The 17,044-nt window shown below is 49.7% G+C and overlaps 1 protein-coding gene across 1 annotated transcript in view; it reads left to right on the top strand.

The window, feature by feature from the left end:
• LOC146272242 (metabotropic glutamate receptor 4-like) overlaps positions 1 to 16,681 on the top strand; it is a 121,506-nt gene extending 104,825 nt beyond the window's left edge. Inside the window, 4 exon segments of the mRNA XM_084704878.1 lie at positions 53 to 189; positions 2,280 to 3,215; positions 11,772 to 12,018; positions 15,106 to 16,681. Of these exon segments, the coding sequence (XP_084561004.1) occupies positions 53 to 189; positions 2,280 to 3,215; positions 11,772 to 12,018; positions 15,106 to 15,155 (1,370 nt within the window). The 3' untranslated portion in view covers positions 15,156 to 16,681.
• Positions 16,682 to 17,044: the final 363 nt, after the last annotated feature.

A 17,044-nucleotide genomic window follows, 5' to 3' on the forward strand; every position in this document is an offset into this window, starting at 1 on the left:
TTTCCTCAGTCATTAATCATCTTGTCTCCCTCCCTCGCGGTCTGGGCTCCAGGCATCGCTGGAAACCCCGTGTTCTTCAATGAGAATGGAGATGCTCCAGGTCGCTACGAGATCTACCAGTTTCAGATGAGGAACCAGACAGCAGAGTACAAGATCATCGGACACTGGACCGACCAGCTCCACCTCAACGTGAGCTCCTCTTCCTCCTCCTGCCCCTCCTCTCCCCCTCCTCTTAGTTAAATTGGCTGAGCGGTTAGGGAATCGGGGTATTAATCAGAAGGTTGCCGGTTCAATTCCTTGCCGTGCCCAACAACGTTGTGTCCTTGGGCAAGGCACTTCACCCTACTTGCCTCAGGGGAATGTCCCTGTACTTACTGTAAGTCGCTCTGGATAAGAGCATCTGCAAATATGACTAAATGTCCTCTCCCCCTCCTCCTCCTCCTCTCCTCCTCTCCCCCCATCTCCTCCTCCTCTCCTCCTCCTCTCCTCCTCTCCCCCCTTCGCCTCCTCTTCCTCCTCTCCCCCCATCTCCTCCTCGTCCTCCTCTCCCCCCTTCGCCTCCTCCTCCTCCTCTCCCCCCATCTCCTCCTCCTCGCCTCCTGCCCTCTGGATAAGAGCATCTGCTACAATGACTAAATGTCCTACTGACACAGTGACGTAGTAGAGCATATGATTTGCAAATCAGAAGGTCTTAAGTTCAAATCCCTCCGCTGCATGTCTCTTTGGATGAATGAAGTGATTCCCTCCAGGGATGAATAGTGACTGGAAAATTCCTAATTGTAAGTTGATTTATCCGTGACGCATGCATCAATAGTAGAGTCGCCCCCTCAGTTCAAAGTAGTAGAAGTATTTCTGTGTCTTTGTCCGTCACCTGCTGAGTCACACACACACACACACACACACAGTACACACACACACACACTACACACAGACACACACACACACACACACACAATCACTGCTGATGTGGATAGGGGCATTACAATGACTCTTAAGGCCTACTTGTTAATGATGTTTTTTACTTTTTATAATTTCCCTGTTGCATGAACATGGTAATCATATTCAGGAGATTATGTGCTCACAAATATAAAACAGATCAAATCAAACTGATAAATCCACTCTTGAGAACATCTCTGGGGTTTGACTCAATATTAAAATCAGCAGGTAATAAAAATGGCCGCCATTAATCTAGGTGAGCCAGGTCTCACTCTACAGGAGTCATGTATGATCTCCTGCTCACTCTACAGGAGTCATGTATGACCTCCTGCTCACTCTACAGGAGTCATGTATGACCTGCTCACTCTACAGGAGTCATGTATGACCTGCTCACTCTACAGGAGTCATGTATGACCTGCGGGGGAGGGGGGAGGGGGTAGGGACGGGGGGAGGGGGGTAGGGAGGGGGGGAGGGGGTAGGGAGGGGGTAGGGGAGGGGGGAGGGAGGGGGGGAGGGGGTAGGGAGGGGGGAGGGGGCAGGGAGGGGGGAGGGTGCAGGGAGGGGGGAGGGGGTAGGGAGGGGGAGGGGGTAGGGAGGATGGGGAGGGGGGATGGAGGGAGACTCATTCCATACGGTCTTAGACAATGATTCCTGCCTGAAAGAAGCAGGTACCTGGACATAGAGTGTGGGCTATAAAAATGAATGATATGTTGCTGCACATGACACTTGGACAGCATGAAGAGAAGGTGGCCTTGGGAAACAATAAGAAGTGAGAGGAGAAGAAAGAAATCCTGTTGCTACAAAGTGGACTTTAGTGTCTTTTTACCTTCTTCAAAGCTGTGTGTGCAGCGAGTGTTTTCTCTCGTCCTGGTGACTCCAGACTCCTGCTGGTTGTGTTACTGTTCCTGACTCCAAACAAGTCTTTTCCTATTAAGGATCCTTTGAGCTGTTAATTAAATGCACATTAAGGGATGCGTTCTGCCCGCTATGAATTTAAACAGCCATTCAAGAAAAATTCAAAGTTAATAACAAAACACATAAAATGAAAATGCTAAATATACTCCTTTGAAATGACAAAATGCTGTTTATCTTTCTTTTTTTGAGAAACTGAAATGGTTATTAGCAGACAGAGAGTAGTTAAGGATGCAAGCAATTCATGCGGAGCTTCCCTCTCTTCCTTTGTCTCTCTCTACTCTTACCATCACTTCCTCTCTCCCTCCCTCCCTCCCTCCCTCTCCCTCCCCCCCCTCCCTCCCTCCCTCCCTCCCTCCCTCCCCCCCCCCTCCCCCCCCTCCCCCCCCCCCCTCCCTCCCCCCCTCCCTCCCTCTCTCCTTCCACCCCAGGTCCGGGCCATGCACTGGCCAGGTAGGGTCCAGCAGGTGCCCTCGTCCACTTGCAGCCAGCCATGCCAGGCAGGCGAGAGGAAGAAGACTGTGAAGGGCATCCCCTGCTGCTGGCACTGCGAGCGCTGCGACGGCTACCAGTACCAGGCCGACACTTTCACCTGCAAGATGTGCCGCTACGACCTGCGGCCCAACCCCAACCACACATCCTGCGTATCCATCCCCATCGTCAAGCTGGAGTGGAGCTCTCCCTGGGCCGTGGTGCCCCTGCTCATCGCCGTGGTGGGGATCCTGGCCACCGTCTTCGTGGTGGTAACCTTCGTACGCTACAACGACACGCCCATCGTCAAGGCGTCCGGCCGTGAGCTGAGCTACGTCCTCCTGACGGGGATATTCCTGTGCTACGCCACCACCTTCCTCATGATCTCCGCCCCTGACGTGGGCATCTGCTCACTGCGCAGGATCTTCCTGGGGCTGGGCATGAGCATCAGCTACGCAGCGCTGCTCACCAAGACCAACCGCATCTACCGCATCTTCGAGCAGGGCAGCATGTCGGTCAGCGCCCCGCGGTTCATCTCCCCCGCCTCCCAGCTCGTCATCACCTTCAGCCTGACCTCAGTGCAGCTGCTGGGCGTGGTCATCTGGTTCGGCGTGGACCCCTCCCAGGCCATCATCGACTACGAAGACCAGCGGACGTCCAACCCGGAGCAGGCTCGCGGCGTGCTGAAGTGCGACATCTCCGACCTGTCGCTCATCTGCCTGCTGGGCTACAGCATGCTGCTCATGGTCACCTGCACCGTCTACGCCATCAAGACCCGCGGCGTGCCCGAGACCTTCAACGAAGCCAAGCCCATCGGCTTCACCATGTACACCACCTGCATCATCTGGCTGGCCTTCATCCCCATCTTCTTCGGCACCTCGCAGTCCACCGAGAAGGTAAACAAGACTTGTTGTTGTGGGGTCCGGGGGGTTATTTGTTGATGTGTTGTACTGCTCTACTCTGCTGTACTCTTCTCTGCTGTGTTCTGCACTGCTCTGCTCTGTGCTTCTCTGTGCTTCTCTGTTGGGGTGGTGTTTGTGTTGGTATCAGGGAGAACAGAAGCTGATGTAGCAGTTGTGATTAGAGGATTTAGGACTCTGTTCTGCTCAGTGTTCTCTGTGGTCTGGCAAGACATCCTGGCCCCTCTCTCCTCCTCCTCTTCCTTCACCTCCTCGTCCCCCCTCTCTGAGTGAGGAGGTGGACATGACTGGACATGAGGCTGGCAAAGGGGCCAGAGAGAATGATGCTGAACAAGCAGCTTTGCGATAGTGGGTGTTGCAAAAATGGGTCCCTGCAGCTGTTGGTTTTATGACGATGGTGAGAGGAATTACAAACGCAATTTGTCCAGTTTCATGTCTTCTATCTGTCTGGGTGAGAACCCGTTTAACAGGGACTTTGGACACTTCTCCAGGGGCCTCCAGGGGCCTCCAGGGGCCTCCAGGGGCCTCCAGCGGCCGGAGACAAATGATATCCTTGTCACTCTTGGGGCTCATAAAATTACAACTCTCGAGAGTTTTGCTCTATTCTGCTCTGCTCTACTCTGCCCTGCATTATTCTGCTCCACTCCGCTCTACTCTACCCTACTCTGCCCTACTCTGCTCTGCTCTACTCTACCCTGCTCTGCTCTACTTTACGCTGCTCTCCTCTTGTTCTGCCGTGTCACATTAATCACACTATCTCCCCCCTCCCTCTCTGTTCCTCATGGAGGGACAGCTTCAGACAGCTCTTCAGTCAGCTCTTCAGTCAGCTCTGAGACAGCTCTGAGACAGCTCTTCAGTCAGCTCTGAGACAGCTCTTCAGACAGCTCTTCAGACAGCTCTGAGACAGCTCTGAGACAGCTCTTCAGTCAGCTCTGAGACAGCTCTTCAGACAGCTCTGAGACAGCTCTGAGACAGCTCTTCAGACAGCTCTGAGACAGCTCTTCAGTCAGCTCTTCAGACAGCTCTGAGACAGCTCTTCAGTCAGCTCTGAGACAGCTCTGAGACAGCTCTTCAGTCAGCTCTGAGACAGCTCTGAGACAGCGCTTCAGTCAGCTCTGAGACAGCTCTGAGACAGCTCTTCAGTCAACTCTGAGACAGCTCTGAGACAGCTCTTCAGTCAGCTCTGAGACAGCTCTGAGACAGCTCTTCAGACAGCTCTGAGCCCAGGGGACCAGCACCTCTTAACACTCACTCTGATTAGTCAGCATATGGGTTTCCTCTTTAAACCGGTCAACTAACATCATCACTTATATCTCTCTCTGGCCCTCAATCTCTCTCTCAATCTGTCTCTCTCTCTCACTCTGTCTCTCTCTCACTTTGTCTCTCTCATTCTGTCTGTCTCTCTCTCTGTCCTTCCCTCTCTCTGTATCTATATCCCCCTCTCTTGCCCCCTGTCTCTCCATCTCTGTCGCTTTCTCTCTCTCTCTCTCTCCCTCCCTCCCTACATAAACGTGTGTGTGTGTGTACTGTCTACACCAGATATCATAGTTGGTTTTATGAACTCCCAGTAATAGCAGTGTGGACCAGAATGCCTCAGTCCCAGCATGTGTGCTCACTACACCCCCGCTTCACTAACAGCTGCATATATAGGACGATGGATTTATATTTATAAACGACTTCTTAGTTTATGCTGCCTGTCTCTGACCTAGAAAGATGAAAGAGAATTGTGAAATCATAGTGATATTCAGCATCAGCTTTTCTGAAGATGAGGCAATCCATTAGCCAGCCTAGCTTTGAGCAGAGGACTGGGTGAAGGAGGGAGAGAAGAATGAGACAGACTCTGAGTCTCTTTAGTTTCTGTGATGCGCTCAGACCAAAAAGAACTAATTCAATTTGAAAACCTGGAATAAGTTCTCTCACCAAGGCTTACGATAAGAGCCCTTTCTTCTCCCAAATGTTATTAGCCAATTAATTAATGAGTATTTCCCGCTGAAAGCTGCCAGATAGACTTCATGCTCCTTCACAGCAGATGAGGGTTTGGTCTCTGGAGCCGGCAGAGGAAGGTGAGACCAGACGTGGAAAACAGGTTCTTTATGAACACGGACATGTGGCTTTACGTTCACCCCTCCAGGCCTGATCTGAAGAACGCCAGGCTGTTTGCATCCTGTGCCGTCAGACAGGAAATGTGCATTAGACATAAGTTCACCTGTTTCAAATTAATGGATTGTCGGACACAATACTATTTGGACCAAAGCCAAAATCAACATTCTAGTATAAGTCATGATCCAAGCGAGTTTTCATTGGTGCGTGACTTTGTGCTATAGCCTATATTTTTTTCCTATGTGGTTTCTGTCTTCCGTGTCCAATCCAAAGGTCCAATCAGGAGCTGTAATAACTGTAATCACCATGACAAGTCACTCACTCAACATTGGCTGCAACCTATGTGGGTCACGCAGCTTGTGTGTGTCATTGGCTACAATGCAGGCTAATCAATTTGCAAACGGTAAGCTACCTGTTTCTTCCTTAGTGAAAATCATGGCGTGACAAAACCCGACAAAAAACTAAAAGTTGATTCAGAAAATCGCAAATTTCTGACCGAGTAGACTGAGTAGTATTTGTGCTGCCGGTGGGGAGCACAACACCGATGTGTTTAATCTGCAATGAGACGGTTGCCCTTGTCAAAAGTGGTAATGTGAAACGTCACTATGACACAACGCATTGACACTTTGAACAAAATTACCCCCAGGCCAAAACTCTGAGATAAGGGCCAGAAAAATAAACCATCATTGTTTCGAACCCTGGACTGAATGGAAATTTTGTGAGTGGACCTTTTGGGTTTCTAATTGAGTACCCCTGCTGTAGAGGATCTCCAGAACTCATAGAGGATCTCCAGGACCCTAAAGAGGATCTCCTCTACAGAGGATCTCCAAGCCCCTACAGAGGATCTCCTCTACAGAGGATCTCCAATCCCCTACAGAGGATCTCCTCTATAGAGGATCTCCAAGCCCCTACAGAGGATCTCCTCTACAGAGGATCTCCAAGCCCCTACAGAGGATCTCCTCTATAGAGGATCTCCAAGCCCCTACAGAGGATCTCCTCTACAGAGGATCTCCAAGCCCCTACAGAGGATCTCCTCTACAGAGGATCCCCAAGCCCTTACAGAGGATCTCCTCTATAGAGGATCCCCAGGACCCTAAAGAGGATCTCCTCTACAGAGGATCTCCAAGCCCCTACAGAGGATCTCCTCTACAGAGGATCTCCAAGCCCCTACAGAGGATCTCCTCTACAGAGGATCTCCAAGCCCCTACAGAGGATCTCCTCTACAGAGGATCCCCAAGCCCCTACAGAGGATCTCCTCTACAGAGGATCCCCAAGCCCCTACAGAGGATCTCCTCTACAGAGGATCTCCAAGCCCCTACAGAGGATCTCCTCTACAGAGGATCTCCAAGCCCCTACAGAGGATCTCCTCTACAGAGGATCCCCAAGCCCCTACAGAGGATCTCCTCTATAGAGGATCTCCAAGCCCCTACAGAGGATCTCCTCTACAGAGGATCTCCAAGCCCCTACAGAGGATCTCCTCTATAGAGGATCCCCAAGCCCCTACAGAGGATCTCCTCTATAGAGGATCCCCAGGACCCTACAGAGGATCTCCTCTATAGAGGATCTCCAAGCCCCTACAGAGGATCTCCCCTACAGAGGATCTCCAAGCCCCTACAGAGGATCTCCTCTATAGAGGATCCCCAAGCCCCTACAGAGGATCTCCTCTATAGAGGATCTCCAAGCCCCTACAGAGGATCTCCCCTACAGAGGATCTCCCCTACAGAGGATCTCCTCTACAGAGGATCTCCTCTATAGAGGATCTCCAAGCCCCTACAGAGGATCTCCTCTACAGAGGATCCCCAAGCCCCTACAGAGGATCTCCTCTACAGAGGATCTCCTCTATAGAGGATCTCCAAGCCCCTACAGAGGATCTCCTCTACAGAGGATCCCCAAGCCCCTACAGAGGATCTCCTCTACAGAGGATCTCCTCTATAGAGGATCTCCAAGCCCCTACAGAGGATCTCCTCTACAGAGGATCTCCAAGCCCCTACAGAGGATCTCCTCTATAGAGGATCCCCGGGGCGTTTCAGTCTCCCTGACAGCATCCAGAATCACATCAATGAGTCTGACTCAAACTAAAACGCTTCATTTCCAGATTAAGCAGAAGACAGCAGTGACAGCCCTTCCGGCTCCGACTCGTAAATAATGTTCCTCTTTAAGAAATGTGCGTGTCACAACAGCAGCAGCTCCTAATCACCGCGAGTGACAGGCCCAACAAAGGCAGGCAGGGCAGCATGACGTCTCCCAGAGCAATACTCCCGGTCCCACCCAGCCTCTGTCGTGTGTCCGTCTGATTGCCCGCCCGATCGCCATCCTGTGCTGCTGCCGTCACCCTGTTTGGCAGGTATAGCAGCACGCTCATTTAGCTGTCCTTCAGCAGGAGAGTTTCTGTGTGTGTGTGTTTGTTGGGGGGAGGAGGGGAGCATGTTATGTGTGTGTGTGTGAATGTGCTTGGGGAGAGCTGTGTGTGTGTGTGTGCAGGGGGGAGGAGGGGAGCACGTTATGTGTGTGTGTGTGAATGTGCTTGGGGAGAGCTGTGTGTGTGTGTGTGCAGGGGTGCAGATGGAATTTTTGAACTGGGGGGGACCAAGCTGTCAGCAAATGATTCCAACTCAATTAGTTATTTTGTGTGTGTGTATATATATATCCATACATTAGTATGTCAATCACCCACCAAAACTTCATGCCCTCTGCAAATGTTTTATCTAAACATTTGCTGATCTCAACAGGATGTAAATTATTACAAATATAACAACGTGTATGTAAACAGTATAAAGTATAAATACATAAAACAATAGATTTACATAAATACAAATAATTATAGGCTACATAGCATGAAATGTAAAATTAAATTTACACTTTAAATTAAATATTTGGAATTCCTTCTGCAGGTATGTTTGTTCTTTGTAATTTTTTTTCCAATGATAAACAAAATTGATCTAAAAAAAAAAAAAAAAAAAGATTCCCTCTGCAGCCAAACTAATTTACCCTCTAGAAGCAGACTCAATATGTCCCCAACACATCTCTCCTTTCATTTTCCTGAAGATATTTCTGAGCTGTCTGTCCAGTTTCTCCAGTTTGTCTTGGTGAATTTGGCACACAGTAATGCCATTGAGCTTTTTTGTTTCATGGTTGGTTGCAGCCAACAGGTTAATGAAAGGGAGCGAGCCAAACGTCAATTTTAAGCCAAACGAACGGGGCCACTAACGTCATCTCCATGATAACCAGGAAGACGCCAAGCCTAAAAGCACAAACGACGGCTCCAAAAATAAGCATAATACACTTTTTTTTTCTTTCAAAACTGTTGTAGTACTTTTGTGTGGCCAACGTTACACACACTAATACACGCTAAGATTGCCTTATCAGCTGTGCAGTTATGAACTGGTGCTTGTCGCCTTACTTAGGGAGAGTGTTGGGGACGGATCGGGGTCACTAGGAATCTGGGGGGGACATGTCCCCCCGTCCCCAGTGCCATCTGTGTGTGTGTGTGCTTGGGGACAGCTGTGTGTGTGTGTATGTGTGTTAGCAAGCAAGCAAGGAGGGGGCGTGTGGATAAGAAGACAGCTGGTCTATCTATAGAGTGTGATCACAGATCCTGATGTTAGGGGTGATGGGATAGCTCACCTGTGACACACTCTCTATCATGGGCTGACAGACAGGTGGGGGCGGGCGGGCGGGCAGGCAGGTGGGGGGGTGACAGGCGTGAACGAACGCTTCACAATAGAGTTCTGGGGAAAGGTTTCTCTCCACAATGGACTCAATTGAAATGCAATCATCCCAAATGGAGAACCCTGCCATTATAGCCCCTGCACGGGTGATGGAGTGACGGAGTGGGTGTTGTTTATATCCTCATGAAGTCACCGTCATATCGCTGCCAGTGACAGCAGAGTGATGAAAACGTTTGTCTTTGTCCTGCTGAGGAAGAGAGAGAGAAAGAGGGAGGGAGATAGAGAGAGAGGGAGGGAGGAGAGAGAAAGGAAAAGACAAAGAGAGAGGGTGAGAAAGAGGGAGGAGAGAGAGACAATGAACGAGAAAGGAAGGAGAGAGAGTAAATCCTGGTAGCTGTGTAGAGGGCAGGCAGGGTCCTGGTAGCTGTGTAGAGGGCAGGCAGGGTCCTGGCAGCTGTGTAGAGGGCAGGCAGGGTCCTGGTAGCTGTGTAGAGGGCAGGCAGGGTCCTGGCAGCTGTGTAGAGGAGCAGACACCCAGACAGCCCTCTAGGATCTCAAATCTTCTCCATAGCTTCATCTCACTCATTAGTGCTGCATTGATGCAACTATGTATGCATAGCCCGGGGCTAGTGCTATTGATGACTGGATGATGTGTGCACACACAGGGGGGAGAGAAGGAAGGAGGGGAGGAGGGCAGGATGGAGGGAAGGGAGGATGGAGGGAAGGGAGGATGGAGGGAGGAGAGGCTGGAGGGAGGGGAGGAGGATGGAGGGAAGGGAGGATGGAGGGAGGGGAGGATTGAGGGGAGGATGGAGGGGAGGATGGAGGGAGAGGAAGATGGAGGGAGAGGAGGATGGAGGGAGAGGAGGATGGAGGGGAGGATGGAGGGAGAGGAGGACGGAGGGGAGGATGGAGGGAGAGGAGGATGGAGAGGAGGATGGAGGGGAGGATGGAGGGGAGGATGGAGGGAGAGGAAGATGGAGGGAGAGGAGGATGGAGGGGAGGATGGAGGGGAGGATGGAGGGAGAGGAGGATGGAGGGGAGGATGGAGGGAGAGGAGGATGGAGGGGAGGATGGAGGGGAGGATGGAGGGAGAGGAGGATGGAGGGAGGATGGAGGAGAGGAGGATGGAGGGAGGATGGAGGAGAGGATGGAGGGAGAAGAGGATGGAGGGAGGGGAGGATGGAGGGAGGGGAGGATGGAGGGAGAGGAGGATGGAGGGGAGGATGGAGGGAGAGGAGGATGGAGGGAGAGGAGGATGGAGGGAGGGGAGGATGGAGGGAGGGGAGGATGGAGGGAGAGGAGGATGGAGGGAGGGGAGGATGGAGGGAGAGGAGGATGTAGGGAGAGGAGGATGTAGGGAGAGGAGGATGGAGGGGAGGATGGAGGGAGAGGAGGATGTAGGGAGAGGAGGATGGAGAGGAGGATGGAGGGAGAGGAGGATGGAGGGAGGGGAGGATGGAGGGAGAGGTGTGTGTATATACGAAGCAGCACAGAGCCATATATCAGTCACACATACAGAAACAAACCCATCTCCCAAGGCAGGCCTGACGCGTGATGAGTTAAACTGTGAAGCTGTTTCACCAGCAGGAGCCCTATAGATCTGGCTCCTTAGGAGGGGCAGGTGTCATTACCCATCCACACCCAGGTAACACCACACAGCACTGCCAAACAGAGGCAATCAATCGTCTGATTGGTTAGGGGGAGGGTGTCAGTGGGATTGAGTTTGATTGGTTCCAGTGATGGTGACGGCCAGCGAGTGGCGGTCCAGCAGGCAGGTGTGACAAAGCCACACTCCTAATTAAACAGTGGTGTTTTTATCATGCAGGGTTTTCCCGCTCATTCTGATGATCTGTGTTTAGCCGCCGAGGATTGTGGAAGCCTGTTTGATGGTTTACGCTCCCTGCTCTTTAATCCTGCTGACGAGAGAGCGGTCAGGTGATCAGCGTGTGCAGCTAACATCCCCCCCCCCCAGGCAGGCCTGTTGGATGTTGCATGTTGGATGTTGTCATTAAAGCCTCTTATTAACGCACCGCTGCACCGCAAACACTTCGAATGGAGCAACAGACACGGATATTCAACAAGGTCCCTCCCTCGCCATCCACAATGTTCAGCCGAGTATAACATTTTCATGAGGTTGTTTCATTTTATGGGGCACCTTGTATCGGATCAGAATTGGACGCTATCGACTCGTGGTGAAATTAATTTCAGAGCAGACGGGAAGGCCGTATTAAAGCTAGCCCAGCAGAACGTTAAAACAAACAAGGTTGGCTTGGCTGCCACTGTAAGAGCTTATGAGGTGTTGATTGGGAATGAAAACAGGTCGAGTCCCTTCTCTCTCTGCACTCACAGACACTCACCTGACGGTTTCAAACCTCCGCAACAAAACGTGTCTTCTTGGAGCTGTACAGACTGCATCTGTTTGGAAACAAACCTTGTCAACACGTGGATGAAGTGATATCCTCCGGAAATACAACCCCGGTCATTAAATCACCTGCAAGCCCACATTCAGCAGTGTGACTGATGACTGGATGTGTTTTCATATGATCCCAGTGAAACCTACGCCTCTATCCTGGTGATGAACAGGCTGGTGTGTTGCTCTCTCCAATCCTATCTAACTTCTGTCATTATGCGTTTGTGTGTGTGTATGTGTGTGTGTGTGTGTGTGTGTGTGTGTGTGTGTGTGTATGTGTGTGTGTGTATGTGTGTGTGTGTGTGTGTATGTGTGTGTGTGTGTATGTGTGTGTGTGTGTGCCTCCTCCAGATGTACATCCAGACCACCACCCTGACCATCTCCGTGAGCCTGAGTGCCTCTGTGTCTCTGGGCATGCTATACCTGCCCAAGGTGTACGTGGTCCTCCTGCACCCCGAGCAGAACGTGCCCAAGCGCACGCGCAGCCTCAAGGCCGTGGTCACCGCAGCAACCATGTCCAACAAGTTCAACCCGAAGGCCAGCCTCCGCCCCAACGGAGAGGCCAAGACAGAGCTGTGTGAGAGTCTGGAGACTCAAGGTGAGGCTGGGGGGGAGGCTGGGGGGGAGGCTGGAAGCTGGGTTGGGTAGGGTGAGGGTGGGGTGGGGTGGGGGGGAGGCTGGAGACTCAAGGTGAGGCTGGGGGGGAGGCTGGAAGCTGGGTTGGGTAGGGTGAGGGTGAGGGTGGGGTGGGGGGGGGCTGGAGACTCAAGGTGAAGCTGGGGGGAAGGCTGGGGGTGAGGCTGGGAGCTGGGTCTGGTAGGGTGTGGGTGGGGTGCGGGGTGGGGCTGGAGACTCAAGGTGAGGCTGGGTAGCAAGGCTGGGGGTGAGGCTGGGTAAAGTGCATAACTTACGGTGCATCAAAGCACCTTTTAACTCCAGCTTAATGAGGTGATACTAAAGTAGTTTGACAAAGGTGTACAGTACTGTAGGTGCTGCCATAAGTGCAACATTATGCCCATCATAAATATTTCACCATTCACGTTATTGGGTGTGCTCAAGCCTTTGGCAAAAAAAAACTTGAATATTGGCATCAACATTTTTGTCTTGGTCCCTATTGAGTTGCTTGTTTTAGCACAAATGGGTTAGGGTTAGATCAGGATTCTTAAAATGTCAACGCTTGCACAGTGTATAGCTTCTTTGAGCTGCAGTGTAACTTTACAAGGGCCCCGTTCTTGTTAAGTGAATTATAATCGAAGGCGTTTGAGGGGCTCCTAAACATTATGATATATTAGTAAGTAATAGTAACATTTGACTTATTAAGTTTACTTCTTGAAGTACTTACATTAATTGAAAGTGCACTTAAAAGTATTGCAAAGTATACTTTGAGGCTCTTTAGGAAGTATACTTTATGAACTGAAAGTGTACTACACAGGCTACTTTACAGTATTTAAAAGTAAACCTTGAATACACTATAAGTGTACTTTAAAGTGTACTAAGTGACCAAAAAAGTGGGCCAATTCAGTTTACTTAGTACAAAAATAGTGTATAAATAAGTACAAAATTAGTATATAAATAGCATACTTTAAGTAACATGATAATAGTATACTTTTTATACTAAGTATACTTACAAAATAAACTTGAAGTATACTTCTTTTTTGTAAGGGAGGCTGTGATATCAACACCCTGTATTTGTGTACGCCCTTCTACTGGTTAGCTCCGGCGATTCCCACACAGCAGTAGTCTATAATTAGCTAGCTTATAGTACAATTTATCGGGGTCAGCTTCTCCACGTAGGGCTCTCGACTGAGACCAAATGGTTGCATTTTGCATTTGTTACTGACAATGATCGCTTCCAGTAAACCTTTTTTCCCCCCAAAATGAATGTAAAGCTTTTTTACGTTTTGGGTTAGGGTTAGCATATTTTCTGTGGGGGCATATGGTACCGTATGAATCGCGATTCTATCTGAGATACTACCGGTGACAACGTTGTTAAAATAAGCATGTTTCAAAGGGGTTCTTTATTAATGAATGAATACAATATGAGTAGGCTAAATGCTTGCAAATATCACTAGAAGGGAAAACCTTAAGGGACGATTAAGTCGTAGAGGTTAGGACAGGGCCGGCCCAGGCCTTAAGCAAAATTGATTTGGGGACCCCTCAGCATCGCTTATCTTTGCCGATAAAATAAAAAGAATATATATATTTTTACATAATACATTAAACTGTAATTTCTTGTGCTCTTGGGGGCCCCCTGGTGGCCACAGAGGCCCTAAGCATCCGCTCAGTTAGCTTATGCCTTGGGCCGGCCCTGGGTTAGGACCATTTTTACACAGGATTGCCCAATTTATTTGTTTTGATGCAAATTTTCAACTATGATGCTGCTATATAGCTGATCACCATTCCCTCTTGCAGGGTAAATGACAACTGTTACATTCTACACGTCACCCTTAGTATTTTGAATTTAAAATGAGCAGCAATCTGCATAAATAATAAGTATGCATTTTTATCTAAAATATACGGAAATATAAATTGTAAAAAATCGGACCCATCTGCAACGGAGGCAAGCACACCCCACAATTTCCCCAGAAATTATACCTTCTCCAGTTTGAGTATATTCCGTCTCTCTGTCATGGCTTCATAATATTCCAAACCCTTCACCAAAGGGTGTAAGAGGGAATAGCTGCAGTGTGCTCATTACTTATGCGGTGCGTAAAAAAAAAAGAAGGCACAATGAATCCATTAAACCAGTGTGGTGCTTTACGTGTGCTAAGGTCGGACTGGGAAGGAAAGCCAGCTCTGTGCCAACTAAACAACCAATCGTGTGTGTGTGCTGTAATAGCAGTCTCTCCACCCGGGAGAAGGTTGAGGTGAACGCGGAGAGCATTTCAATCACGCCCGATACATCCACCTTCCTTTCGTCTCTCATTTCACAATAACATCAACAGTTGCGTTTCACAGCATGCTCACGAGATCCCCGCCGATCTATCTGAATGTTCTTTCCTCTGCCGTTTGACGTGCAGACCGCTCTGAAGCAGATTAGCTTACTCTGCGAGCCAGCCAACCCAGAACCCCCAGCCCTGCCTCATTTCAATACCAATACAAATGTTCCATACTGCAGTCGCAAGGACAAAGACCTGCGTTTTACACAACAGAGGTACCCCTAAATAATGTCTTCCTCGCTATTGACTCAGCAGAAAGCGCTCAGGTGACAACCGGTCTACCGTGTGCTCCGGGACCTTCTCACGACGCTCTGTGGCAGAGACGCACCCCCCTGTCTGTTTGCAGTCGGGCGTACTGACGCATGCAGAACACACGGTTTCACTCTCTCTAGCCTCTTTTCGCCGACAGAGGAAAAGCATTGTCCCGTTCACACACAGACGTGTAAAACAACTGTGGTGTTGAAATGGAGAGGGCACAAATGTTTGGAGAAATGCTGATGCGATGCTGTGCATTGTGAGGAAGGATGGGGGGGGGGGGAGAATCTGCCACATCAGGGAGAGCCCTGAGAGCCGGAGGTAGGAAGGAGGAGGGGAGGGGTAGGAAGTAGGAGGTGAAGGTAGGAGGTATTGAGACTAACACTTGAATGTTGAACAGGCTGAAATGAAAATGCTTTCATGTTTTTCAGAAGAAATAACCTTGACACAATCTTGATTTGATTTTCCTGGATGTCCTGCTTCTCTTTCAGCCTTTGCCTCAAAGCAAACCTACATCAGCTATAGCAACCATGCTATCTAGGAGATGCCATCATCATTTTCCTTCAGGATTGGCACTTCACTATGGACTGTTATGAAAGAGAGAGAGAGTAATCAGCGATGACGATGACAGAGGTGTTTGCGACACAGACCACAGCAGACAGATCAAACACAACTGATGAACCAGCAGAAGACCTCTCAGGACCAGATGCTGAATAATCCTGAATATCCATCTTCCATCAGCCTACACTAAACCCCAACGCTGGTTTGCAGGGAGGCGGGGCTGTCTATGTGGGTTACCTTGGAGCTACGCTCTGTCGCCATGACGTCTGTACCTGGGCGTAACGCAGCGTCAAGCCACCAACACCAGTATGTGTTCAGGTGGGATGAAACACTGGTTTTGTGATGTGTGATAAATGTTGTTCTCAAAGCTTTCCAGAGACGTGGCAGGTGGAGCAGAAGGACACATCTGGATTCTTTTGAGAAGGATGACTGGCGGATGTTAGTTTCTAAACATGTTCAGAGAAAGAGAAAAAATATAATCACAAAGAGAACTTTTCATAAAATGTCGGAAAACTGAATGACTCCATGAATTGTTTTGTTCCTTTCCCCTCTTAGTTGACAAAAATGAAGACGGCATCTAGGAAAATTGGTCATTCTTGATTTTGAGCATGCCAGTTTGAACATCATGTGTTGTGTTGTTAAAAGAAAAAAATAATATTTGGAATGCGTTCAAACTCCGTATTGTTGCAGCTGTTTGGCCCAGATTCTGTTGTACGTAAAAATCGACCTGGTGATGGTCTAGTGAGTGATATCTGTTTATTTGTGCTCAAGTGCAGCCACATTATGACCAGCAAGCAAAGCCTGTTACTGCCCTCTACATCTGCGCTTTCATCCTGTGAGCCCCGGCTGGAAGCCTTAGAGGGTTTTATTCTTTTCGTAGCCCAGCAACCATCTGTCCTCATGGACTCTCCCTTCTCTGCCAATAACCTCTCCCCTGTCTACAGGAGACAGGGTCACACAGCTCATCTATACTCCAGTCCCCTGTCTACAGGAGACAGGGTCACACAGCTCATCTATACTCCAGTCCCCTGTCTACAGGAGACAGGGTCACACAGCTCATCTATACTCCAGTCCCCTGTCTACAGGAGACAGGGTCACACAGCTCATCTATACTCCAGTCCCCTGTCTACAGGAGACAGGGTCACACAGCTCATCTATACTCCAGTCCCCTGTCTACAGGAGACAGGGTCACACAGCTCATCTATACTCCAGTATACGTGCTCCGTCCAGGTTATGTCATACTGTTCTCACCCTGGTCGCCTACAGTAACGATTGAACGTTGATTAATCGATCCACACCGGCTTATTGCGGAATAGGGGACTATTATAATAGGATCATGAATGTGTGGTGAAGGCATCCGAGGGGGCGATGCGTGACAGAGAGTCCTGCCTTTCACCTTCGTCTGGCTGCTTGAAAGGACTGCGTGGAGGCCGCCCACCTGTGTTCAGGGAAACGTTTGTGTTGTGGACTCACTGCTGCTCTTAACCAAGGCCCCCCCCCTCACTCCCCCCCCCTCACTCACTCCCCCCCCCCTCACTCCCCCCCCCCCCCTCACTCCCCCCCCCCTCACTCCCCCCCCCCCCTCACTCCCCCCCCCCCCTCACTCCCCCCCCCTCACTCCCCCCCCCCTTCTGTATTACTTTCAATGCCATTTGTGTTGCAGAATAAAAATATGTAAGTGCTGACCAAATTAATTGGCAAGTTAATGTATGTTATTAAATAGATTGATGATGTCTGCTTATACGTCCATAAAAAAAACCTGAAAAAGTAATCTAAAAGAAGCAGTGCCTGACTATCTGAGTATTTGTAAAATTTCATGAAAAATGAAGTCTTGTGGAGCATGTCCAGTTTTTATACAAAAAAATATGA

The sequence above is a fragment of the Hypomesus nipponensis genome, chromosome 9, assembly GCF_054491055.1.
Source record: "Hypomesus nipponensis isolate SF chromosome 9, ASM5449105v1, whole genome shotgun sequence".
Lineage (NCBI taxonomy): Eukaryota > Metazoa > Chordata > Actinopteri > Osmeriformes > Osmeridae > Hypomesus > Hypomesus nipponensis.